The sequence below is a fragment of the Archocentrus centrarchus genome, unplaced genomic scaffold, assembly GCF_007364275.1.
Source record: "Archocentrus centrarchus isolate MPI-CPG fArcCen1 unplaced genomic scaffold, fArcCen1 scaffold_54_ctg1, whole genome shotgun sequence".
Classification (NCBI taxonomy): Eukaryota; Metazoa; Chordata; class Actinopteri; order Cichliformes; family Cichlidae; genus Archocentrus; species Archocentrus centrarchus.
In genome coordinates this window covers 1,088,269-1,113,665 of record NW_022060276.1, presented here as the reverse complement: position 1 = coordinate 1,113,665, position 25,397 = coordinate 1,088,269, and the positions used below count along the sequence as shown (strand labels likewise).

The window sequence follows — 25,397 nt, the reverse complement described above, 5'->3', positions numbered from 1 at the left end:
ATTCACTTTTCACACAATAGCAAAGTTGTCTTCCGAAAAAGGTATAATAGGCTGAGAGAAAACATGTGGGACAAACCTTGATTAGGAAATTAGAAGATGAGAAATCATTCTTACCCAATCTGCAAACGTGGCATTTTGGGGCAATGACTGAATTCAGGCTCCTGATGAGATGCAGCCTTGATCAGCTCAGTTGTGGTGTATTTCATATATGCTGTTAATGCTTCAGTGTTGAGAACTTCAAAAATGTTTTGGGAAACTTTTCAGAGAAAATGAGAAAGTGTTGTAATACTGCATCCCATTTCATCAGTGTGGTATTTGTGTGGACTGACTCTCCTTAGAAAGAAGAAAAGGCTTCCTGACAACCTGAGAGTCAGTCCTAAACACAAACCGGGCCACTCAGACAAAGCCTCTCAGTCCTCAAGGCAACAGGGCATCAAACTGTCTGATTCACAGAAACATCATCGAACAGACGAGCACGCTGGAAGTTCCCTTTTACAGAGAACTTCATGACAGGGTACTACTCACTGCATGCTCAGTCACTGAGATGAATAAGAAGAATTGACCTGATCCTTTTAGAAGCTTCCAACCCCTCTCCCCCTCCCATCTCCCCTCCTCCCCCCGCCCATCTCCCGTCCTCCCATCTCCCCTCCTCCCCCCGCCCATCTCCCCTCCTACCCTCTTCCCTCCTACCCTCCCCCCTCTGTGAAGGCAAGCATGTGGGAAGGATCAGGCCAGAACAGTCCCCCAGCCCCACCCCATTACACTTTGTGTGTGCAGCTGAATGGAAAGAGCACTGAGCCCTTTCAGCTGCTCATTCTTCTCACTCCAGCTAGTTTTAAAGAGAGCAGGGACGCAGAAAGGACACGGTGGGACTAACATGGCATCTGTGAACACTCTGCTGTGGCTGGGAGTCTGTCTGTCTGGCTGGAACATCATCTCAGCAGGTAAAACACGCATCACATGATTAGCAGACAGACAAAACTAACCCATATGGTTCCAATTAAATGAATTCCACTTTAGTTTTTCTTTGTAGAAGCCACAGTCATCCTAAAACTAGTGTGGCCTGAGCCAAGATAAGCTTGTTTTCAATATGTAGGAAATCAGTCATCATCACTTCAGCTCAGCTTTATCAGACTTCAGCTTTGCCCGTTTGTTGTCAGCTGAGACAGACTGCAGTTAGAACAAACACCCTCTGGACTACTCCACACTCGATCTGGCTGTGCATGTAGAAGTACATGACTGCTGTGTTGTGAATGAACAGAATGAGATCCTTGATCGATCGCACAGTTTGATAGTTTTGGTCATTCTAGTTTCAGCGTGAACTTGCTTAGGTGTCTCAGGAGATAGAGCAGCTCATCTACTAGTTGGAAGTTTGGTGGTTTGATTCCTGGCTGCTCCAGTCTGCATGCCAAAGTATCCTTGAGCAAGATAGTGAACCCCAAGCTGCTCTTCGATGCAGCCGTCAGTGTGAATTTTAGAAGGAAAGCTCTTTGAAACAGAGAACAGAGCTTGTATGAATGGTTTCGAGTGCTCAGCCACAGTAGAAAAGTGCTATATAAAAACTAGTCCATTTACCAGTTAGTACTAAAATCTCAGTAAACAAGCCATGACAGCTTGTTAAGAGAATTACGGTCAAAAACCAGTGAAGTATTTGACATAAAAATGGAGGCAAGATGAAAATGTCAGACAAAAACTGAAATCCTGATGAACCTCTGAGGCTCTCTCTCCAAAAAGAAATGTCAGCACAGTGAAATCTGAGCTGATCAATAACAAAAACTTAGAGAATGAGAACATGAGCACAACGTAAACAGAAGATGAAGCGAGCAATAATATTACTCACTGACTACGTCATGGTTCATGTAGCAGATTAGACTCAGGTGCAGACTTGGAAAACTTTAACAAGTTTATTTACACCAAAGCAGAAGGTTGACAGCTATAAGGAGTCCAGCTGGGAAAAGGGCTCCAAACCAGAACCAGAGGCAGCTCTCCACAGGGAGAACTGGCTCACTCGGGGTTTCAGCATTCCTGAGCAGAGGAGCACAGGCAACGAGGAGAGTGAAAAACACAAGAGCAGATTACACACACACACACACACACACACACACACACACACACACACACACACACACACACACACACACACACACACACACACACACACACACACACACAGACTGAAGGTCTTCCTCCTTCTTCAATAGTGCACAGCAAATCAGCTGATCATTTAATGTTACATAATGGCATCTATGGTGCAGCCTTTGTTTAGACGTGGGAATGTTTAGAGATCTGATGAACGGGCATGTCGGCATGTTTGTCCAACTTTAACAAATGGTTTATTGGCAGCATGGTGGTTAGCAGTACTGCCTCACATCTAGAAGGTCTGGGTTCAATTCCGCCGGGCCTCTCTGTGTGGAGTCTGCGTGTTCTCCCTGTGTCTGCGTGGGTTTCCTCCCACAGTGCAAAGACATGCACTCACTGGGGTCAGGTTAATTGGTCACTCTAATTTGCCCATAGGTGTGAATGGTTGTCTGTCTCTCTGTGTTGGCCCTACAATAGGCTGGTGACCTGTACAGGTGCACCCTGCCTCTTGCCCTATGACAGCTGGGATAGGCACCAGCCTAGAGAGAATGGATGGATGGGATAATTTATTAGAGTCACTTAGTGAAAAAATAAGACCAGGAAGCAGAATATTCCACAGTCATGGAAAACTAGAAAATACTGTTAATGTTTATTTAATTCACAGATGAGAACTCATTCCCTAAAGCAGAAAATGTACGCTGGCTGTCTCTGGACTTTATCACCATTCTTCAATGGAGTGTTGAACCATCTGACTACACATACACTGTCCTGTTCTCTGTGTGAGTTCACACACACACACACACACGCACACACATAAATAAAAACAAAAAAAAAACTAACAAAACAACACGATATGGACAAAAGTGCTGGGCCACCTACTATACACATCCCTGCAGAAGCTGCTTGATGTAGCTTCCAGTGCAGTTTTTGTGCTGATGTTAATGCCAGAGGAGTTTGGGAACTCTGCAATTATTGAATCAGCAGAGCATTGGGAACATTTACACTCTTTCTCCCGTTTTCCACTGACTGGGTGCCGGTGCCTTTATTTGAACCGTTCAGCAATTTTTCCACCACGGAAACACTCGGTGCTCGGCCGAAAAACGGGTTCAACTCCGGCCCCGCAAACTAGCTGGTCTCGAACCAAGAACGCGTGCCGAAAGCGGCAGAAGGGCATCTCTGCCTTCTCAACATCAAGTTTTCTACCATATTACATGTGTATTACATGAGAAAAGTGATTCGATTTTCACAGCTGTGAATTAGGTTGGGCTCTAAGGCTGAACTTGCTGCTTTGTATCAGTTCATATCACAGATAAAAGGACACAAAGTGCGTACTTGTCATCTTGCTCTAATCACTGTCTGTGTTTCCCTCTGTGCTGCACACAGATGCTGCAGTAGTTTGGTTTGGACTGTAAAACATATTTGCAGCACAACAAAGGGGAGCGTGTTCTTCCACGTTTGTGCGCTTCAGTTTCAGTATCCACACGAGGACCCGCCCACACTCATATGTAAAGGAGCAGTTCACAGAAATGCGATAGAAGCGCAGGCTCGTTCTTAAGCATTTCGCCGATTCATTGGAAGTAGCATGAGCACCGGCACCTGTGAGGTGGAAATGTGGTATATGGGTCTCAGCACTTGGTGAACCCACTTTGTGGCTCCTAAATGCTAAACTGCAGATAGAAATTATGTATTAGTGAAATCTAGTACAAAGCGTCCTTTCCCTTTGTGTGATTGATGCAATTTAAGCCCCTTAAAGAAATAACCAATACATAAATAAACTTGTTCCAACAGTGGTGCCCTATTACAGAACAACTCATTTTTTCCCCAAATGTTTGTCAAGGCTGCATGACTATGTGCAATGGAACTGGAAACAGCTGAATTCAAAGATTAGCAGGAGTGACCCAATACTTTTGTCTGTTTATTGTACTTGACCCGAATCCAGGTTTACAACACGTAATCAAAACCGGACATAATCGAATCTTAAACCTAACATTACCCTTGCTCAAAATAAAATTATAGATAAACACAGTCTCACTGAACAAACAGGCAGGTGTGTTATTTATGTCATTATTAAATATAATAACCACTCACTCACAGGGCAGGCTGGAAAAAATAACTTAACCCTTGAATTTAGGAAATGGTAGATCCACATCAACAACCTTCATCACACTTTGTGCATGTAGCTGCTAATGGTACTATTTCACTTCATCAACACTTGTGGGATATCTGATCTGGTTTTCTTTGGGTCCTGTCCCAGCAACTTAGCTGGGTTAAGACTGGATATTTTGACCAGTCTTTTGTTGATTCATTTGTGTGCTTTGGATTATTATCTTCATGCATCAGCCAGTCTCTCTTCAGCTTAAGGTCAAGTCAACATTCTTTGTAATATAGTGAGTGGCACCAGCCCTGTCTATGAAATCTTCCACACACAGAAGAGGAAATGAATCTGGTTTGGTGACACTGTTTCCTTTCCTCAACTCTGGGCAGAAACATGGGGTGCCATCACACTTTGGCACTAACAGACAGGGAGAGCTCCAAGAGCTGGTAATGGGATCAGCCAGGCTATTCTCTAATAAATACTCTTATCTTCTTCTGCATCTGAGCTCTCTTTGTGGAGTCCACCTGATTGATCCCGGGACCCTAACCAACAACAATATGTTGTAAGATATTAGTTTGGGTAGGTAAAACTTAAGTGACCCCTGAGCTGTTTCCCGGCAAAAGAGGTATGCCTAAAAATCTCCACCACTCGCGCTTAGTACTCAGCACAGGGAAGGCGAGTACGGCGGTTACTTTAATATCTAGGGGGCAAACTTGTCCCCGCCCAGCCTCCTTACCCAGATAGGTTACGGTAGCTTTGCCAAACCAGACCGAACATGATATGTGCTAACCTCAGTATCGATGCATGATAACCAGAAGGGACAATAATCTGATAGGTAGTATCCCTCCCAGTATCATCACCGGCTAGAGGAGCCCTCTTATGCATGAGAACACCATCCTCCCAATAGTAACCTGCAAGTTAACCATTATGTTCTCCTGTAATACTGCTGGCATATACTTAGCCAGGAAATAATGGGCCTTCTGAATCATGATGAATTGCTCCCTGCAAACTTTAAATTCTATCTCAACAGCCTTGGTGACAGGGCTTAACTTAAAAGCATTACAGACAGCTATGAGATGAGCAGACATTTTACAGTAGACCCTCTCAGAGTTCTTGTTGCTAGCATTCGCAGCTTTAATAGCTGAACTTGAAGAAGTGAAACCTTTTGTGGCTAGTTTTAATATGCAGACTATGAGGGAAAACATAGCTCTTAGTCTCCTGTTTCTTGTCACATAAAAGGACTTTATGAGCCAGCACATACTCCTCAGCAAGCACAGCAGCCTTCTCTAACTCAGATACTCTCCTCACACTCAAATAGGTAGTGACCTCCTCAGGAAAACCATTTCTAAATTCCTCAGAAAGAATTAATTTGTAGCCTCAGGTTTATATTGTTAACTGGTAATTATGAGACAGTGTGTTTCAGGTCATTATACAGAGTAGTGTCAAAGTAAAGTAACAAATTACTTTTTCTGGCAGGTAATTAAGTAATGTACTCCATTACTTTTAAGAAAAGTAACAAGTAACTTGTAAGACATTATTTTTTTTGAGTAACAGCCCCAACACCACATGCTACTGATAAGTAGAAATTAGTATTTCCAACTAACCTACCAAAAATACTGAAGTCCTAACTGACTAGGCCTCAAATAGTCTTTGTCAGCATTTCTGGGCATGCCAGGGACCACCCCTGGGTTACCACGCAAAAAAAAAACCCAAAATGGTGAAGGTCACCCAGAGGTGTTACCTGCAGGTAGCAGGTAACCAGGTAAGCGCTAACAAAAACCAAACAGGCACCTTAAATAGGCTGATCCCATATTTCAGGTGTCCTGCGTCTCTGTCATTGAAGGACAACTTAAAGACACGTCCACATGCACACACGCAAATACACAAGCAGACAATAACAATGATAATAGATTCAACTCTTATCATCAATACTGGTAGATGCTTGTGAAAGAATGCAACTATGGAGGGAATAAATATGACATCTCATGAGTTGATGTAAATGACACCATGGCGAATGCATGTCATTATAAACGCTAAAGGCGGTCCAACGAAATATTAGATTTTTTTTTTTTTTTTGGCTGGGCAGTGTAGCTTGAAACTGTTGTAAATGACTCGGTCACTGTTGCACCTGATCACATGTGTGCATTTCAATTGTTGAAATGCACACAAATGCACAGAGAAGGGGAGAGTATAAGAAACCCCTCCTGTCTAGGCAGAGAATGGAGTTGAGGTAGCAGGCCAAGACAATATGGAAGGTTATCGAATGGTCAAAGCGCAGATTTAAACACAACTGAAATATTGTAAGGAAATGTTTATATTAGAGACTGATGGACAGAAAGCTATGAGAATTCTTTCCTCTCAAAGGGGGGCAATACTACAGTAGCTTCTGAAGCAAATAGTGTACTTTCTTTTTTTTATTTGCCACTGGTTCAATAAATAATTGAAAACGTTAGTTAACTTTGTGCTCTTTGTCATGTATATCACCTTTATCTGTACAGGATGAAATACAGTACCAGTCAAAAGTTTGGACACACATCTCTAAACTTTTGACTTGTACTGTATTTGTTTGTCAAAATATCTCAAAAAACAACAATACAATTCAGTGATGCCAAACTGAACATTTCAACTGAATTTTTAAAACTGTACTTATATGAAAGTGTATCATGTCAGAATGTCAGCAGTTTGCATTGCTGTGTGACTTTCAGTGATGATGATAACTGGGATACCAGTAACCACTGTATCAAAATATCAGCCTCTGAATGTGATCTGACAACCCACCTTCAGGCCTTTGACAGGTAGGAACAATACTTCCATCATTTCAAACCCTGAAAGACATCTGGTAGGTTGACATCAAGCTTATTTATACTTGTGTCATTTCTAACACGACTAATACCCCTGGCTCTGGGGTGATTTGTGTACATCTCTGCTAAAGAGCAAAACTTTATTTGTTCTTGTTCTACATCCAAAGATCTTGAAAAAAGAAGTCTGGGTAACACTTCCAGATCAAGTATATTTTTTCTGTAGAAAATTCTAAGTGTGCCATTAGGCAAGAATGCCAATGGTAGGATTTTTTTGTGTAATAAAATAAAAAATGACACTGTTGTAGGTTTATTAATCACATTTTCTGTTATTGAGACATCAACAATATGATTTATAAATGTTTGATGTGCTTCAGAACTTATTCACATCATGAAATGATGGTATATATTCTCCATTCGCCCTGTGGGAGGTCTTTATCCTCCAAACTCGGGTCCTCTACCAGAGGCCTGAGAGCTTGTGGGTCATGCGCAGTATCTTAGCTGTTCCTAGGACTGCACTTTTCTGGACAGAGCTCTCGGATGTTGTTCCTTGAATCTGCTGGAGCCACTCTCTCAGTTTGGGAGTCACTGCCCCAAGTGTTCCGATTACCACAGGGACTACTACCTTCACCCTTTGCTATATCTATCACTATGGCCTTCCTCTTTTGCTTGTCCACCACTACTATGTCTGGTTGGTTAGCCATCACTAGTTTGTCCATCTGTATCTAAAGTCCCACAGGATCTTAGCTCAGTCATTTTCAACCACCCTTGGGGGCGTATCCTATTCTGACCTTGGGACTTCCAGGTCATACTAAGCACAGATGTTTCTGTATACTATGCCAGACACTTTTTATGAGGTTTCATGTATGCCCTGCCTGCTAGCAGAGGTAGCAAAAGTACTGACATTCTGTACTTAAGTAGAAGTACAAGTACTTGTGTTAAAAAAATACTTTGGTAAAAGTTGAAGTACTAGTTCAACTTATTTACTTAAGTAAAAGTAAAAAAAGTACAGGCTCTGAAATGTACTCAAAGTAAGAAAGTAAAAGTAGCTCTTTGGAGGACGTTTCTACCTGCTGTTTTTGTGTAATGCAAATCATTCTATATTATATATAGAATATACTCTGACCATGAACACAGCCTCTGTGCACCAACACAGAGCTTTACTGTAAATACAGTACAACAAGCTGACCTGTTTATTACGTACTAAACTGCAGTATTTTCATACAATCTTCGAATTACACAACGTCAGCATACTTCAGTTTGTTTTCCAGTTCTTACCTTTAATTCTAACCTCTCTTCTTCCTCTCCTGTCCTCTTTCTCCATCTCTGAGTGAACTTCTCTCTCTTTGCTCTCCCTGAAATACAGCAGCTCTTCTTTTAGCTAGAAGACATGCTGTGATAAACTGCACACACTTTGTGTGTTTGCTGATATTTGTTGAGCATTTAGAAACGCTGCATTTACCTGCCACATGTTACTCCCTTTATTTTCGCTCCTCTTCAGTAGCGCTAGCTAAGCTGATGTCCCGCTAGCACAACTTACAGTCTCGGTCTGGCCCGCTGTAACCCCTGATTATAGCGCTATAAATGATACACAAACTCATATAATTAATGTATTTAATCTCTTTGTACCCGATAAGCCCCGGTGATGGAGGACACACAGTACGATTGTCTCTTATGTGTTATTATTCCTCCGTTTAGGCTCAGATCGTTTGATGTTTGACGGCGCACTGACCAGAAATGCAAACTTTGCTCTGACGTGTTAAAAAGTAATGAGTCTGTTTTGAAAATGTAAGAAGTAGAAAGTACAGATACTTGTGTAAAAATGTAGGGAGTAAAAGTAAAAAGTACTCTGAAAAATAAATACTCAAGTAAAGTACAGATACCGAAAAAAATCTACTTAAGTACAGTAACGAAGTATTTGTACTTCGTTACTTCCCACCTTTGCCTGCTAGCATCTTGTGCACTGCTGGATTTGGGGTGAAACCCTCCGTGTATGGTAAGGAGCTTTCTTGTCTTGATGTCAGTGGCTTGTATCTCCTCCTTTGGCCAGCTTATTATCCCAGCAGGGTATCTGACGACTGGCAGGGCGTAGGTGTTGATTTTCTGGATCTTGTTCTTCCCATTGAGGATGAGGATGTGGGACCTATGGATTCATTGACACCCAACATCCAGACTGACATTGAAACAACTTGTAGCTCAGTGTTCCAACATTCGCAAGAAGCGTCCTCTCAGTGCAGACACGTACCTTATCTCCAGATCTAATCTCTTTCACCTGTGAGCACGTTTTCAGCTGGACTACGCATCCAGCTTGCAGCTCAGGTTCAACAGGTACTGAGTCTGAGTTGGTACAGTTCTGCATAGCCCATCCATCTGGTTATGCAGTCTCGCCAGGTGCCGAACTGCTGCCCAGATTCTCTTAATTTCTCGGTAAATCAGGTATCCTCCAAACCCAGACAGAAGAGATCCCGTTACCAAAAAGCCGAATATATATACATCTTCCACGTCCTCAACCGACAGTGCTGAAAGACACACAGGTCTCAACATGCTCCATGAGTCAACAACGTATCCGACTGGGTCTGTTCCACTAGTATAAGCGCCCCTTTCCCCGATCTCATAGTGGAGAAAATACGATCAATGGTGTTGAGAGCCCAGTTTGCCAGATCCATGTTGAATCGTGATTCTTATTTGGTTGATGTATAAGAGAGGCACTTACAGCAAGCAGCAAAGCAGGGAAGATGGGGAGGGCAGGAGAGAGAGAAGGATGCGACTGTCTCCGTCGAGAGCAGGAAGACAAGGGGAGAAGATGAAGGTAACAGTGGTCCCTGTGGTAATTGGAACACTTGTGGCAGTGACCCCCAAACTGGGAGAATGGCTCCAGCAGATTCCAGGAACAACATCTGAGATCTCTGTGCAGAAGAGCGCAATACTGGGAACAGCTAAGATACTGCGCAGGATCCTCAAGCTCCCAGGCCTCTGTTAGAGGACCCGAGCTTGGAGGGCAAAGATCGTGAGAGAGAGAGAGAGAGAGAGAGAGAGAGAGAGAGAGAGAGAGAGAGAGATATGAATATGAAGTATAGATGAATATGTCTCCTAAGCATATTTACTGTTTGTATCCCTGTTTCACAGGACCTACACTGCTGATATTCAAACAGAAACAACGGATGACGACTTACCTCACACTTTTTCTCCCAAGTTCAACCCCTATAGAGAGAGTAGGTTATAAATGCATTCATATACATACATGCATGCACACAGGTTTAAACTTTATAATGGCTGTTCCTTCCCAAGCCTTAGCCACAAGTGAACATCTATCCCCAACCAAAACCAGAACCTGATCCTTGAAACCAGAACCTTAATACCAGTATTCCTATTGTGAGACATACTGGTATTACAGGTATTAAGAGTTGGCCAAACAGTTCTCACTTTACAAAAATGCCCTCCATCATCTCAGACAAAATACAACACCATCCTTTTGTGAGACATACTGGTATAACTGGGTTCAATTTCCAAATAAATAAATAAAATAAAATAAAATTATGATCCATTTATGATCTCAAGACAGCTACAGCTTCTAAAACCAGGGATTCGTTCTCCAAGGCTCACCCTCCACCCTCGTGGCTGTGCATTTTGATCCCTTTGCTCCTTATTGTGACTTGCACTGAGCCCATAACATGAGGACTACCCTACCCTACCTGCCCCTACCAGGCACTCCATTTTGTATAATATTTAGCAGTGTATCTGCACACTCAGCAACTTGCACAATCTAATAATTATATTGTTACAAACTCAACTGATTTTGAGCACACGAATGAGCCTTTACTGGTAGTCTCATCATAACTGTTGATTGTTCTTGTCATCAGGTAACATCAGTGCTGTGGAATTTACTGTGGATGCTTTGGATGATAGAAGAGTGATAGTAAACATCACAGATCCTTTGACCACCATTTACATTCGTGGGAAACAGCAAAGCATCAGGGACATTCTCCAAAAAGATCTAAAGTACAAGATCAGCTACCATAAGTCCGGAAGCACTGGAAAGGTACAATAACTTTATGTGAACACTGAAACTCAAAAATGATTCACAAATTATATTATTACGGTGACTGGGGAACCATCATTTTAAGACAAGCCTCAACAAGTGTTTTTAAACTGCTTTTGCAGTGAAGAAAAAGATCAGGGTTTAGGTTCAAATAGAAGGTTTAGCACATATCTGAAAGCTCTGTTTTCCAAGTTGCCAAAGTGATAAATCTTGATAGAGTACATCCTCTCTGTTTTTCTTTTAAAACCTGTCCTGTCAGGCAGCTTTTGCAATCAGAATTATGATCTGAATGCACTGCTGTGCCAAACATATTTGCTGATGAGCTCTATAGACTCTCTATGGCTTACTCTTGTTAGTCTTTTTCTGTTATATATTCATTTGTGTTATTATTCACATACTTGTATATTTATTGTGGCAATGCCATAGTTAACAGATGGGCAAAAAGCAAGAAATAAGAAAGAAAAAAGGTGGGAGAAAATAGAAATTAGAAGATAAGAACAAGAGGACAGAGCAGAAGTAGAAAATACGATGGTTCACCAACTGCTGCACCTGTAAAACAAACAAACAAAAAACATACAAAATAAAAACAAACAAACAGTACCTAAAATACACAAAAATAGTATCAAAAGCTGCACTGAGGTCCAACAGGACAAGAACAGAGATGAGTCCACTGTCAGAGGCTCTAAGAAGATCATTGGTAACCTTCACTAATGCTGTTTCTGTACTGTGATGAATTCTGAAACCTGACTGAAACTCTTCAAATAAACCGTTCCTCTGCAGATGATCAGGTAGCTGTTTTACAACTACTCTTTCAAGAGTCTTTGAGAGAAAAGGAAGGTTGGAGATTGGCCTATAATTAGCTAAGACAGCTGGGTCAGTGATGGCTATTTAAGTAGAGGTTTAATTACAGCCACCTTGAAGGCCTGTGGTACATAGTCAACTAATAAAGACAGATTGATCATTTTTAAGATTGAAGCATTAATTATTGGTAGACGCCATTCCCTCTCCAGCTTATCTGCTTTAAGCTGTGCGTTTGTGAATTATACCACGGAGTCAGGCACTTCTGATTTGAAGCTTTCCTTTTCAGAGGAGCCACAGTATCCAAAGTTATACGCAGTGAGGATGTAAAACTATTGACGAGATAATCGACCTCACTGGGAGCAGAGTTTAGGTAGCTGCTCTGCACTGTGTTGGCACTGAAGAGCATAACAATGAAGGAATTAGATCCTTAAACTTAGTTACAGCACTTTCACAAAGACTTCTACTGTAATAAAACCTATTCCCCACTGCTGTGTAATCCATTAAAGTAAATGTAAATGTTACTAAGAAATGATCAGACAGGAGGGGGCTTTCAGGGAATACTGTTAAGTCTTCAGTTTCTATGCCATATGTTAGGACAAGATCCAGAGTATGATTAAAGTGGTGGGTGGGCTCCTTTACATTTTGAGAGAAGCCAATTGAATCTAACAATAGATTAAATGCAGTGTTGAGGCTGTCATTCTCAGCATCTACATGGATGTTAAAATCACCCACTATAATTATTTTATCTGAACTGAGCACTAAATCAGATAAAAAGTCTGAGAAATCAGACAGAAACTCTGAGTAAGGACCAGGTGGACGATAGATAATAACAAATAAAACAGCTTTTTGATTTTCCCAATTAGGATGGACAAGACTAAGAGTCAGGCTTTCAAAAGAATGAAAACTTTGTCTGGGTCTTTGATTAATTAATAAGCTGGAATTGAAGATTGCAGCTACTCCTCCTCCTCGACCTGTGCTTTGAGCATTCTGACAGTTACTGTGACTCGGGGGTGTTGATTCATTTAAACTAACATATTCATCCTGCTGTAACCAGGTTTCTGTAAGGCAGAATAAATCAATACGTTGATCAATTATTAACTCATTTACTAATAGGGACTTGGAAGAGAGAGACCTAATGTTTAACAATCCACATTTAATTGTTTTATTTTTTGGTGCAGTTGATGAAGCTGTATTATTTATTGTTTTTGAATTTTTATGCTTAAATAGCTTTTTGCTGATTTTAGCTTTGTTTTTTGGTGGTCTGGGAGCAGGCACCGACTCTATGGGGATGGGGTTTTGGGGGGATGGCAGGAGGAGAGAAGCTGCAGAGAGGCGTGTAAGACTGCAACTCTGCTTCCTGGTCTCAACCCTGGGTAGTCAGGTTTTAGGAGGGTTAATAAATTTGGCCAGATTTCTAGAAATGAGAGCTGCTCCATCCAAAGTGGGATGGATGCCATCTCTCCTAACAAGACCAGGTTTTCCCCAGAAACTTTGCCAGTTATCTATGAAGCCCACGTCATTTTTTGGACACCACTCAGACAGCCAGCGATTCAAGGAGAACATGCGGCTAAACATGTCGCTCCTGGTCTGATTGGGGAGGGACCCAGAGAAAACTACAGAGTCCGACATCGTTTTTGCAAAGTTACACACCGAGTCAATATTAATTTTAGTGACTTCTAGTGACTGGCCTAAGCAGGTGTTATTACTGCCGATGTGAATATGTTGTTTTACCAAATCTACATTCATTTGTCATGGTCCTGGGCCATTGGCCCAGAGCGCCTGAGTTGTGTTGTGTTGAGTTGTGTTTTGTAGTTATGAATTAGGACTTTAGGCTATCATGGTTTTCTTTTATAGCGTTATGTTTTGCTTCCCATGTCCTCCTGTTCTGTCATTGTTCTTATGTCTGTTTTGGTCTTGTCTTAGTCCCTTGTCTCAGGCCTTGTGTTTAGTTTGACTTCCGGTGTTTCCCTGTGTGTTGTATTTAGGTTTCTCTTTTGGTCATGTTTAGGTTCCCTCTATGTGTCAAGTCTGCACATACCTTGTTTGGTTACTTCCTATTTTATTTTAATAGTTCTTTGTCCTGTGTGCTTGTGTTTAATTTTGCTCCCCTTGTCTCGTTTGTGTAATTATGTTCAGCTGTGCCTCTCACCTGTTGCCTGTCCCCTCGTCATCCCTTCGTGTATTTAATCAACAATAGTTGCTGGTGCTGCTAGCTTCTCGAATAAGAACACAAATAAAAAAGAACTCGCCTAAACAGTGATTCATATATAAAACCAGCCAATGGGAAAGTCTCCAAACATACAGAGATGGTCACTTACAGATGCAGCCACTGAAAATGGCCGGCCGATCCGTGACGCGACCTTGGCCGGTCCTTGGCCGATTCGTGGCCGAACCTTGGCCTAAACGTGATCCCCCGCTAATGACGTAGGCATTCCGGCCACTGGTGGGAACGCCCCTAAGCAGCATTTGGGGAAAATGGTGGTAATGTCTTGTTTATCCACCAGGAGGAGCAGTAATAGTGGAAGCGCATTCATTTACAGTCCGCTGTATACTGTACCAAGGATTCTCACATCATTGAACTGTAATTGTAAGCGGAACTGTCCATTAAAAACAATAGAAAGATGAGATTAAAGCGGTCATTATAGTGGAGCGGTGAGTATTGTCTGGAGGGACGGGCTGGGCTTGAAGTTCAGCCCGGGACCTCGGACAGGCTGTGAGCGCTGCACCGCCAGCGACACTGGGTAAAAAAATAAATAAAATAATTCTGATCACCAGCTGGTTTGGCCTGGGAATGACCTGGGAAGCCTAATCCTCTCATCAGTGTCACATTGTTCTTCCAAGTCTTCACAATGTTAAGCTTTTTGTTTGTTTATATTTTCGCTTTTATTTTATAGTCAAAACTGCGACCAAAATGACTCTGCTTCTCAAACTAATAATACTGGCAGTCGTTATCGTATGCTGAGCTAGGGTTAGGGTTAGTAATTCAGACTAAATGTCATCCATATTACCTTTGCTGAATCTAACAAAGCATTCTTTGACTCTCCTCCACCTGCTTCATCAAACCTCAGCAGTAAACATATATGAAGGCAGCAGCTGACACAGTAACAGTGAGCGCAGCGCACTGTGCAGTCTAAACTCTGCTCTGATTAATTATATGAATGTACAGCGAGTCAATCAGGATTGTGAAACGTCAGCTGCAGAGCCCCAGTCTCCATCATCAGATCAATGCCCGGTTCATTTTCCATTTTATAAACAATACTTTAGAGGTTTTCGTGAAGTCACACTGTGACAGTGACGTGCATTAGTGTGTGTGTGTCATCAGTGGCTATAAAAGGCCTTTTCTTAAAGGATAAAGTGGTGTTTGAGCCACAGTTACGACGGAGCGGCGGCTCCTTGAAATGGGACGCAGCCTTCCTGCGGCAGACAGCTAGCAGCAGGAACCGGACGCGCCAGGTTAGCCTAAGAAGCTACTGAGGCGTCCGTGACAACCACCATAGAAACAGCCTTTTAAGACCGTTTTAAAAACATCCTCAGAGTTCAAACGTGCAAAAATATATGATTTGAAACAGTTACAGCTGCAGAGCTGTGGCGGCTTCTTTAAACGTTGTTTACATAGATGATCATGAATGATACGATGTAGCTAGCAGTGTAGCTAGCAGTGAATGAGGTGACGTCATTGTGTGCGCATTTCACAGCTGTCTGTCTCAGTCTGTTGTTGATATTACTCCAATTAACATGTGTTTACTTTCTCTGGACCATCTCAGGTCCACCGTTACAATTTCAGCCTACAAAATGATTTAAATATGAACACACACTCTAACATCAGTGCGCTTTATGAAGTCCAATCCTTAAAATAAATATTATGTTTGTAAACATTCGTGTCTCTGAAATAAGTACAGCTGTTCATGTTTGTCATTACCATTTTATTTGTTTAGAGAATTGTGAACTTCACATTGTGTATCTAATCAGAGTCTCAGCAACCTTCAGTCAGAGACTGAGACTGGATCACAGCTTTAACCTCTGCAGAGTCACAGACAGACACAAACCTTCCAAATCACACACAAGCAGCCCAGTCTCATCATTTTTGGATGCCTCTACGGTACACTACACTGTGATCAATATATTAAAAATTATAAATGAAAAGACAACATTCACATAAAGCTGTTTGAAAGTAAAATTTATAGGTACTTTCCAATAATATTTTTAAGGATCTCTGTCAGAGACCAGACAGAGCCATGACTCTCAAGAACCAGAGACTGAAATATGAAAAAAAAAATCCCTATGAGAAATAAATGTGTAACAGTAAATATTTTGTCCAGTGGAAAATAAATGTTTTGAAACAAAAGCTTGGGATATCATCAAACCAGAAAAATAGAACTCATTTTTTTCTTTAATAACACACCTTAGCATGTAGTAATGTGACACATTTCCGAACAACAATACATAGATTTTGTTCAATGTTTTGATTGTGGCAGTGAAAACACATGTTGCTGTGTGAGTGTGACTGGCAGCCTGTGCACTGAGACCATGAAGCCCACTTCTCTGAAGCAGCTTCTTCTTCTTCTTGGCATCAAAACAGAGGTGGGAGAAATCTACCAAAAGGAGAAAGAACATCTGAGGTGAAACCAGTCAGGACAAATGATTAAATTATATATAGTAGTTCAATACAGCCTCTCAGGTAGCTTTGTGCTGATTTCAGCTCACTGCTCCTGTCTGTGGACCCGTGGTTTTTATGTTTGTAACCATTTAACTTCCATTCATCTATTTAACTCAGGGAGGAGAAATGTCAGGTTGGTGCAGCTGGTGAGTTTAGGAGGGAGGTGCGTTTGGTTCTCTGTTGTCATTATCTGAAAGATTTGGTTCACCCTGTGGCTGGGCTGTATCTGGGGTTATGTTGGACCTGTCACACTTACCAAGTTTCCCAGGTTGGTGTTTATGGTTTAGAACTTCTAGCTCTGGAGCAGCATCTGTGGCTGTGTAGGGTCCCGCTGGTTTTTGCTGTTTCTCCAGATCTGCGTTGGAAATTAGGTTATTGATCTCAGTGCATTCCTAAACAGGCTGAACAAGGTTATATATCGTCACCCTCCTAAAAAAATGGTCAAAGACATTTTTTTTATTTTATTTTTGTCTAAATTAAATTTTCAACATTCGGTTCAGTTTTTTGTGTTTTCTGAAAAGCCTGAAAAAATAAAGTAGACCATAATTTTGGGAGGGTGACGACATGTTTCATGACTAAATAACATAACTGCTGCAGTCTGATGGTGTCAGCAAGATCTGAAGCAGTGGGTGACGAGGAAGAGGAGGAATACAACAATTTGAAGAGATCCCTCAGTCTACAGTCAGCACAACGGCTACATTAGTGGCTGTTTGAGTTTCCTTCCATCTGCTGTGAACCTGAAGCACGGAGAACACAAAACATCTCTTCCAAATCTGGGATCTCAATTACAAATTTGTTCTTATTAAAGGTGAAATATGTGTTGTGACCTGGCTTTTTATACACCTGGCGACCCTGGGTCATCAGTGGTAACCCATCCCCACCCCCACACCCATCCCACACACATTCCGATCTACTGGCCCCGTGTACATAACAAAAGGTGGCCTAATGAGATGTAAACTGCCATTTGGAGGCGCTTGGTAGAAAAAGGAGTAGTGTGAAAATGCTGGTAGTTCTAGTGGTCCAAGTTGTTCACCCACTCCTCCAACCTCCTACAACAGTCTCCTAAATCCTTAGGGCTTGGTTTGTGGCCTGAACTTGAGTTCAAGCTTCTCCAAACTCCACTGGTGTTGCTCTGCAGTAGCTGGTCCTCCATCTTCTTTCTGTAGGTGTGTTTTCCATCCCTGATTTTCCTTCTGAGATCCTTCTGCACAGCTCTCAGCTCTTCCTTATTTCCTGATCTAAAGGTTCTCTTCTTCTCCTTCAGGACAGCCTTTGTTTCAGAGCCACAGTTATGTACAACAAGTAATACTCAAGTGAATGTTAAACATGTATTAAAAGAAAAATGATTCAGCTCAGCTCACAAGAAACTGCTGGATACTATTCTGGAAATGCCTAATGAATACAAGGCCACTGTGAGCAATGACAAACCTTTAAACATGATAATCAAAAAGTACACATTAAGTATCATTGCTCACCTTTATTTATGAGAGTGTCACTTCTCAAAATGATTGCATGCTGTCAGCTCTCATGGGTGAAGTTTGGCTTTGAGGGTTGGAGAAGAAGCTTTCCAGCACCTTTGGATTTCCAATTCAGTTCTGAAAGAGCAAAGACACAAACTACAATGATGTATGAAGCGGAAATGTTTGATTGTTGCTGCAGCACTAAACAGGTTTACAAACTGGTAGCTGATATAGCCTGAAGTATTAAAGATGAACCTCCTCTTCCACAAAAAAAAAAAGATTTAGTGGTTCTTATTGCTGTTCTCAAATCTGCTCCCTCCACTGATAAACAACAACAATGTAAAACATATTAATGAATCAGTAACAAAATTATGGTGTTGAAAGTAAGTAGCCTGATGCTTCTAGATTAGTGATTCCAAAGCAGGCTGAGTCAAAACCTGAGATGGAGACTGGGTTTGTTTAAAGCTGAGGACAGTGAATCAGTCCCTGCTCACTGACAGGATTCCCAGAGTCTGGAAGCTAATACACTGTAAGTAATACACTGTAATACACTGTAATACACTGTAAGTTTCAGCTCATTGTCAGGTGCTGGCAGGTTTCATGGATCCTCAGGTTTGTCACAGAGGATCACAACAGTCACCTCAAGGCTCTTTCCATAGAAGAGCTGAAGGCTCTGCATCCCATTCTACTCTTAAGTATCATAGGAACCACAAGTAAGCCAGCAGTCTGAAGTATAAACAGACTGCTCTTTGTTTAAATATTGAATATAAGAAACTTGCTAATATAAGGTTTGTTTACAGTGAATATAAAGAAATCACGGGAACCTCCCCAGCAGTCTAGGCCTATAGCAGCATAACTAAGAGAGGCTTCAGGGTCACCTGATCCAGCAACTGTGTTCAGACCAGTATCATTTTATTTTACATTGTGATAACCCTGGGTCAGTTCAGTGCAGATTAAATGAAGCACTGTACTCGCAGATATTGAATATGGATGCACTGAAGCTCATCAGGATATTTATTTGGAATCTGTGGCTGAAAATAATCATTTTACTTAACTAGTAAGTCCAGAAGCTCATATTTCTGTCATAACATTGTTTAAATAGTGAACGCTTTCCTACGATATCCGCTAACATTTGCACAGAAAATTTAAGCTAGCTTCTCAAAGACGGCAAAACCCGCAATAATCTCTACAAATGCATCTCAGAGTTGGGATATCAGCGCTCTCTTACACCACATTAATCTAATTTCAAGTGCTTATTGAACTCACTGCCGTAATAATATCACTATATAAACGCTGTCCATTGAAATCCTCTTACCTGAACACTGCAGCATCCGCCGGAAGTCAGCGAGCATGGCTTCTGTAGTCCTTCTTCTGTAGTCCTTCTCTGTCAGTGATCCTCCGTTAGAACGATAACTACCTTCTCGACTGACTACGAGGTGCAGACGGCCCTTGCTGGCCCATATCTACAGGCCTGAAAACCGCTAATAAAGTCAGTAATTACCTGATAACATCCGAAGCGGGTGAACTAATGCAATTAGCTGGACAGCAACGGGAATACGCATGACCGTGGTCACGGCCGATGGGGTGATGGGTACTGTAGTTCATTTATTTATTCATCGTTGGTTCATGGATTTAACACAGAGGGAAAACGGCTTCAGACCACGGAACTCACAGAAAAAAGTGGACACCGAATATAGCACTAACCATAAACACGTAAATATAAATTTAGACCTAAAAAGCCCCACAAATGTCATCGTTACAACCATAAGCAGCACCCCACATTAAATGAAACAAGGAGAAATTCATGTCAAAAGGAAAAGTGGCGCTTAAGGATCGCAATTAAAGGCATAATTCAGCTTCTGAGCTTCCAGTTCAAAAGAAAAGGGGGGAAAAAAAGGGGGACAGGGGCAAAAAAAAAAAAAAAAACTATACTGCAGCTTAGAAGCCGTGCTCAGAGGCACGAACTTTATCCCACTGCATTTCAGGCAGGTTAGAAGTCGTGCCGAGTAACACGAAAAAAGAGGGAATTCGTGTTCATGAGCACGAATCAATAGATTAAATTTCGTGACTACTGCACGAACTGCCGTGAGACCGGGTTGGCTCAGCGCAGCACCGCTTCTTTTTAACCTACTGTATTTATTTACTTATTTAGTTAAAAGATGAAGTGAAACAAAGGAATCTTTTGGTGATTCGCAATGGAAATGTGTGAAAGGTCATACTGACAAAAATTTTAGGCATCTATTTTAGGTTTTCAAAACTTGATACTTCACCAAAACTTTTTTGAATCACAGAACTCAACGTTTTTGTTAAGAAGGCGCCACCTTTTGGTGACAGTCTACAATTGAGGGAAAGGGGTGTGTTCATGCTGGAAAGTAGATACGCCCAGGAGAAGGAGGGGGACTTCCAGCCCGACGACAGCCGGACGTCGGCCAGCGGGGAGCTGGACTTCAGCTGGCCGACGTCTGGCTGGATGCGGCAACATTAGGTGGCTGCATCTGTAGCAGCAGCATATAGAAAACAGTGATGGATGCAATTTCACCATCAGTAATAAAATCAAAAGTACAGGTGTATTCATAAACAGCAGGTCACCGTAATCCAATAAAGGTTAAAAAAAAAAGTTATGTCAAAAAAAGATATCAAGTGTTTCCTCACATGGAGTGAGACGCAAAATATATTCATAAAAAGAAACATAATTTCAGTTTCAGCTTGGAGACAAGCTTTTCAGTGTGAATTTTAAATGTCAAAGTCTGATCTACAGCACAGTGCTGCACTTGTCCCATGTTTGTCATGTTCCTCCCTTATTCCAAAATTAATTAAATCCATTTTTCACCTCAATATCCTACACACAATACCCCATAATGACAAAGTGAAATAGCTTTGCTTGACATTCTTGCAAATATATATATATATATATAAAAAAAGTACTTTTGGCAGCAATTACAGCCTCAAGTCATTATCCTTACCAGGGTCACGGGGGGCTGGGGCCTATCCCAGCTGTCATTGGGCAAGAGGCAGTGTACACCTGGATAGCCTGTATGATAGCCCTGTGACAGTCACCAGCCTGTCACAGGGCTATCATAGAGAGACAGACAACCATCCAGAGTTACACTTATGGCCAATTTGGAATCACCAGTTAACCTAACTCCACTAACTCCATGCCTTTGGACGTGGGTTTGCTCTGGAGTACCTGGAGCAAACCCACGCAAACATGAGGAAGCCCTCGTGTATGGGATCCATGTAGGCTAGCCCATGTAGGACCAATAGCAGTTTTGCCCTTTTGGGCACAGAAAAGGGGATTGTGTGGGAAAGCCCAGTGCAGGGGCACCACAGAAAACCCATGTGGGGCCCAAACTAGTTTGCTGGCTGCCCTGTGTAGGCACATGCACTTGGAGCCTGCATGGGATAAGTGTGGGTTTGCCCTGTCCACATGGCCCCACAATTCATCCACACCTACACACATGTTGTGGCATATTATTTGTAATAAGAAACACCATACAGGGAAATGTGAGTATTGTGGAGAAGATGAAACTATAGAACATATCTTATTACAGTCTGAGAAATGTGAGGCTGAGAGAAGGCGACTGATTCAAAACCTCAATAAAATAGAATTTAAACTGGATGCCAAAAATGCTGCAAAAGAACATTCTGATCCACACTTCATAACAATTGGTGGCAGAAGAAGAGTCCAAATTACATTAGACAATGTAATTTGGTATCAGTAAACCAAATCTGCAGGACAGATTGGCATGAAATCTAACATTTTGCTAATCTTTTGGCTTTTTCAGTGCAAACATAGTTCCTGGTTTAAATCTTCTGGGCTGCCCACTGTGGGCCTTGTTTGTTTTCATAGGCTAGCTGTTTTCTGCTATGTCCGGTCATAACTAAATAACCATAACTGTACATAATCAGTCAAATTAAGACTTGACTTGAATGTCTAAATATCTGAATGGTAAGGTGGCCAAATATTTACAGATGAGTGACAGTAATGTGCATGTGTTGTTACCCTTCAGAGAGACATCATATCAGACTCTAGCGTGGCCGAGGTGGAGGGGCTGGATGCAGGAGAGAGTTACTGCTTCATGGTGGCAGCTTTCATCCCCTCCAGACCTAAAGCCACCCAGCAGGGAGCCTGGAGCACACAGCACTGTACACAGGGACACAAGGACAACCTGCAAGGTACACATACTCTGTATGCACCATACCACACCACACTATACTGCAGAAAGGAAGGACATTTGATTCAATTCTGTGCAGTTTGAGGTTATCTGTGTTGAAAATGCTCCAAATAAACAATAAGACAACAAGCTACAACAAATCCAAACAGAGAACCTGATAGCTCAATGTTTGAAGGAACCACAAAGATGTCTATTGTTACTACATAGTAAAGCATAGCTATAGTAAAATGGGAAAGCCTTCAACAGGCTGTAGATGTTTCCTCATGTCTGACATCTGGCATTTCAGTTCTTGGAGCCTTTTTACATTGATAGTAAAAATAAATCAATAAAAACACTTTATTCTGTAACATCATTTTGGAATTCCTCTCTCAGTTGAGAAGAAACGTACTGTTGTCAGACACAGAAAGGCACCTGGATCTTGTTGATTAATTTTGACTGCTACATCAGACTAAGAAAAAAATCCTCAAAAAGTGAGTGTGCAGTGCTAAATGAACGGAGCCTGTCTAAGTGTAGACATTTATCTGTAAGCCCTCCTAGCCTTGGTGGTGCTGTACTGAACTGTATCCAGCTTTGCTGGCTTGCATTGCACTCCTGGATAATGAAGACATTTAAAATTACACCATGAATCTTAGATTGTACATATAAGATGTTTATATAGCAGAATATTCAGAGCTAACACTTGTCCAACACCAACATTGTGATTATTTGCTGCATTGGAATTAGAATTACTTTTCTCACTAATTGTTAGTATTAAATTTTTTTTCCTCAATTTCCCCAAACACTGGAGTGAATAAACAGGAAGTGACAACTAACTAGCACTGGAAGGAGAGTTCTGCCCTCTGCTGGAAAATTGAGACACTCTACATATATTTCTACATATATTTCTTTTCTCAGATTTGATTTGATTCCCGTTATACACTGCTCAAAAAAAAAAAGGGGAACACTTAAACAACACAATATAACTCCAAGTAAATCAAACTTCTGTGAAATCAAACTGTCCACTTAGGAAGCAACACTGATTGACAATCAGTTTCACATGCTGTTGTGCAAATGGAATAGACAACAGATGGAAATTATTGTCAATTAGCAAGACACACTCAATAAAGGAGTGGTTCTGCAGGTGGGGACCACAGACCACTTCTCAGTACCTATGCTTTCTGGCTGATGTTTTGGTCACTTTTGAATGTTGGTGGTGCTTTCACACTCGTGGTAGCATGAGATGGACTCTACAACCCACACATGTGGCTCAGGTAGTGCAGCTCATCCAGGATGGCACATCAATGCGAGCTGTGGCAAGAAGGTTTGCTGTGTCTGTCAGCGTAGTGTCCAGAGGCTGGAGGCGCTACCAGGAGACAGGCCAGTACACCAGGAGACGTGGCGGAGGCCATAGGAGGGCAACAACCCAGCAGCAGGACCGCTACCTCCGCCTTTGTGCAAGGAGGAACAGGAGGAGCACTGCCAGAGCCCTGCAAAATGACCTCCAGCAGGCCACAAATGTGCATGTGTCTGCACAAACGGTTAGAAACCGACTCCATGAGGATGGTATGAGGGCCCGACATCCACAGATGGCGGTTGTGCTCACAGCCCAACACCATGCAGGACGCTTGGCATTTGCCAGAGAACACCAGGATTGGCAAATTCACCACTGGTTCCCTGTGCTCTTCACAAATGAAAGCAGGTTCACACTGAGCACATGTGACAGACATGACAGAGTCTGGAGACGCCGTGGAGCGCGATCTGCTGCCTGCAACATCCTTCAATATGACCGGTTTGGCAGTGGGTCAGTAATGGTGTGGGGTGGCATTTCTTTGGAGGGCCGCACAGCCCTCCATGTGCTTGCCAGAGGTAGCATGACTGCCATTAGGTACAGAGATGAGATCCTCAGACCCCTTGTGAGACCATATGCTGATGGCCCTGGGTTCCTCCTAATGCAGGACAATGTTAGACCTCATGTGGCTGGAGTATGTCAGCAGTTCCTGCAAGATGAAGGCATTGAAGCTATGGACTGGCCCGCCCGTTCCCCAGACCTGAATCCCATTGAGCACATCTGGGACATCATGTCTCGCTCCATCTACCAACGTCACGTTGCACCACAGACTCTCCAGGAATTAGCGGATGCTTTAGTCCAGGTCTGAGAGGAGATCCCTCAGGAGACCATCCGCCACTTCATCAGGAGCATGCCCAGGCGTTGTAGGGAGGTCATACAGGCACATGGAGGCCACACACAATACTGAGCCTCATTTTGACTTGTTTTAAGGACATTACATCAAAGTTGAGTCAGCCTGTAGTGTGTTTTTCCACTTTAATTTTGTGTGTGACTCCAAATCCAGGCCTCCATTGGTTAATAAATTTGATTTCCATTGATGATTTTTGTGTGATTTTGTTGTCAGCACATTCAACTTTGTACAGCTTTGTATTCAATGAGAATATTTCATTCATTCAGATTTAGGATGTGTTATTTGAGTGTTCCCTTTATTTTTTTGAGCAGTGTATGTGGAAAATCACCAGTACGAGGGATGAGACAAACCTAACACAAGGGGGCCACAAGTTAGTGTAATCCTATTGCTGTTCCCAGGCCTGGATAAATGGGTTCTCATCCTAGCATAAAAATCTGTGCAAAATCAAATATGTGGATCCATCCACTGTGGCAACACAAGGAAGCAGCTGAAAGTATCATACAATTTTAGAAACTATCGTCAACATTTGAATTTTTAAACAGTAAAGAGTAAGTATGGTGCTGACACTCATTGTCTAACTGTGACCCTCATTCTTTCTCCAGATTTGAGTGTTGGAGCATGGGTTGGTGCAGGCTTCATCGTGCTCACAGTCCTCATTGTCATCATCACAGTGACTGTCCTCTGCTGTCGACAGAGAAACAAAACTCTCCAAATGTCTCAGTCATCAGCATCTGTTTAGTGTGTGTTTGCATGGGTTGGGTTTTTCACACAGGGAGCTGGTCTCTCTTAAGCCTCGTTTAAACTGTAATTTGATTAGTCCCTTATTTCATTCTTTGGTTGACAGTTAAAATTCAGCAAGAATTCAGCTTTTCACATCCAAAAGTCATGATTTGTGTCTAAATGTTTTGATTTTGCCATTGTGAGTGAGTTTATCAAAATTTTTCACCCCTGACATTTAATATAAATTAATAGCTTGTGTTTTAGGAATCATTCACAATTGTCAAAATTTTCTAAAGTGTGCAAACTGTACACCAGGTGGAGGGGGGGTTAACACCCAACGTATGCTTTTCAGATAGTTAGAAAATGTCACTCAGAACTATGTAATTGGGGGGGGGG

The 25,397-nt window shown here is 42.0% G+C and overlaps 1 protein-coding gene across 1 annotated transcript; it reads left to right on the top strand.

Moving 5' to 3' along the window:
• The first annotated feature begins 747 nt into the window (after nucleotides 1-747).
• Nucleotides 748-25,397, top strand: LOC115777488 (tissue factor-like). Its single transcript, XM_030725406.1, has 7 exons — nucleotides 748-944; nucleotides 2,744-2,858; nucleotides 6,880-6,969; nucleotides 10,099-10,184; nucleotides 10,833-11,011; nucleotides 21,940-22,105; nucleotides 24,884-25,397. Exons 1-7 carry the CDS (start codon nucleotides 782-784, stop codon nucleotides 25,018-25,020), a joined length of 936 nt encoding a protein of 311 aa, XP_030581266.1. The 5' UTR covers nucleotides 748-781; the 3' UTR covers nucleotides 25,021-25,397.

Excerpts from the sequence above, each read along its gene's own strand:
- LOC115777488 (XM_030725406.1), top strand. The coding sequence starts at position 782 with ATGGAAAGAGCACTGAGCCCTTTCAGCTGCTCATTCTTCTCACTCCAG. Across the intron at positions 2,859-6,879 it reads TACACTGTCCTGTTCTCTGT|TGATGATGATAACTGGGATA; the intron begins GTGAGTTCACAC and ends TGTGACTTTCAG. Across the intron at positions 10,185-10,832 it reads GTTCAACCCCTATAGAGAGA|GTAACATCAGTGCTGTGGAA; the intron begins GTAGGTTATAAA and ends TCTTGTCATCAG.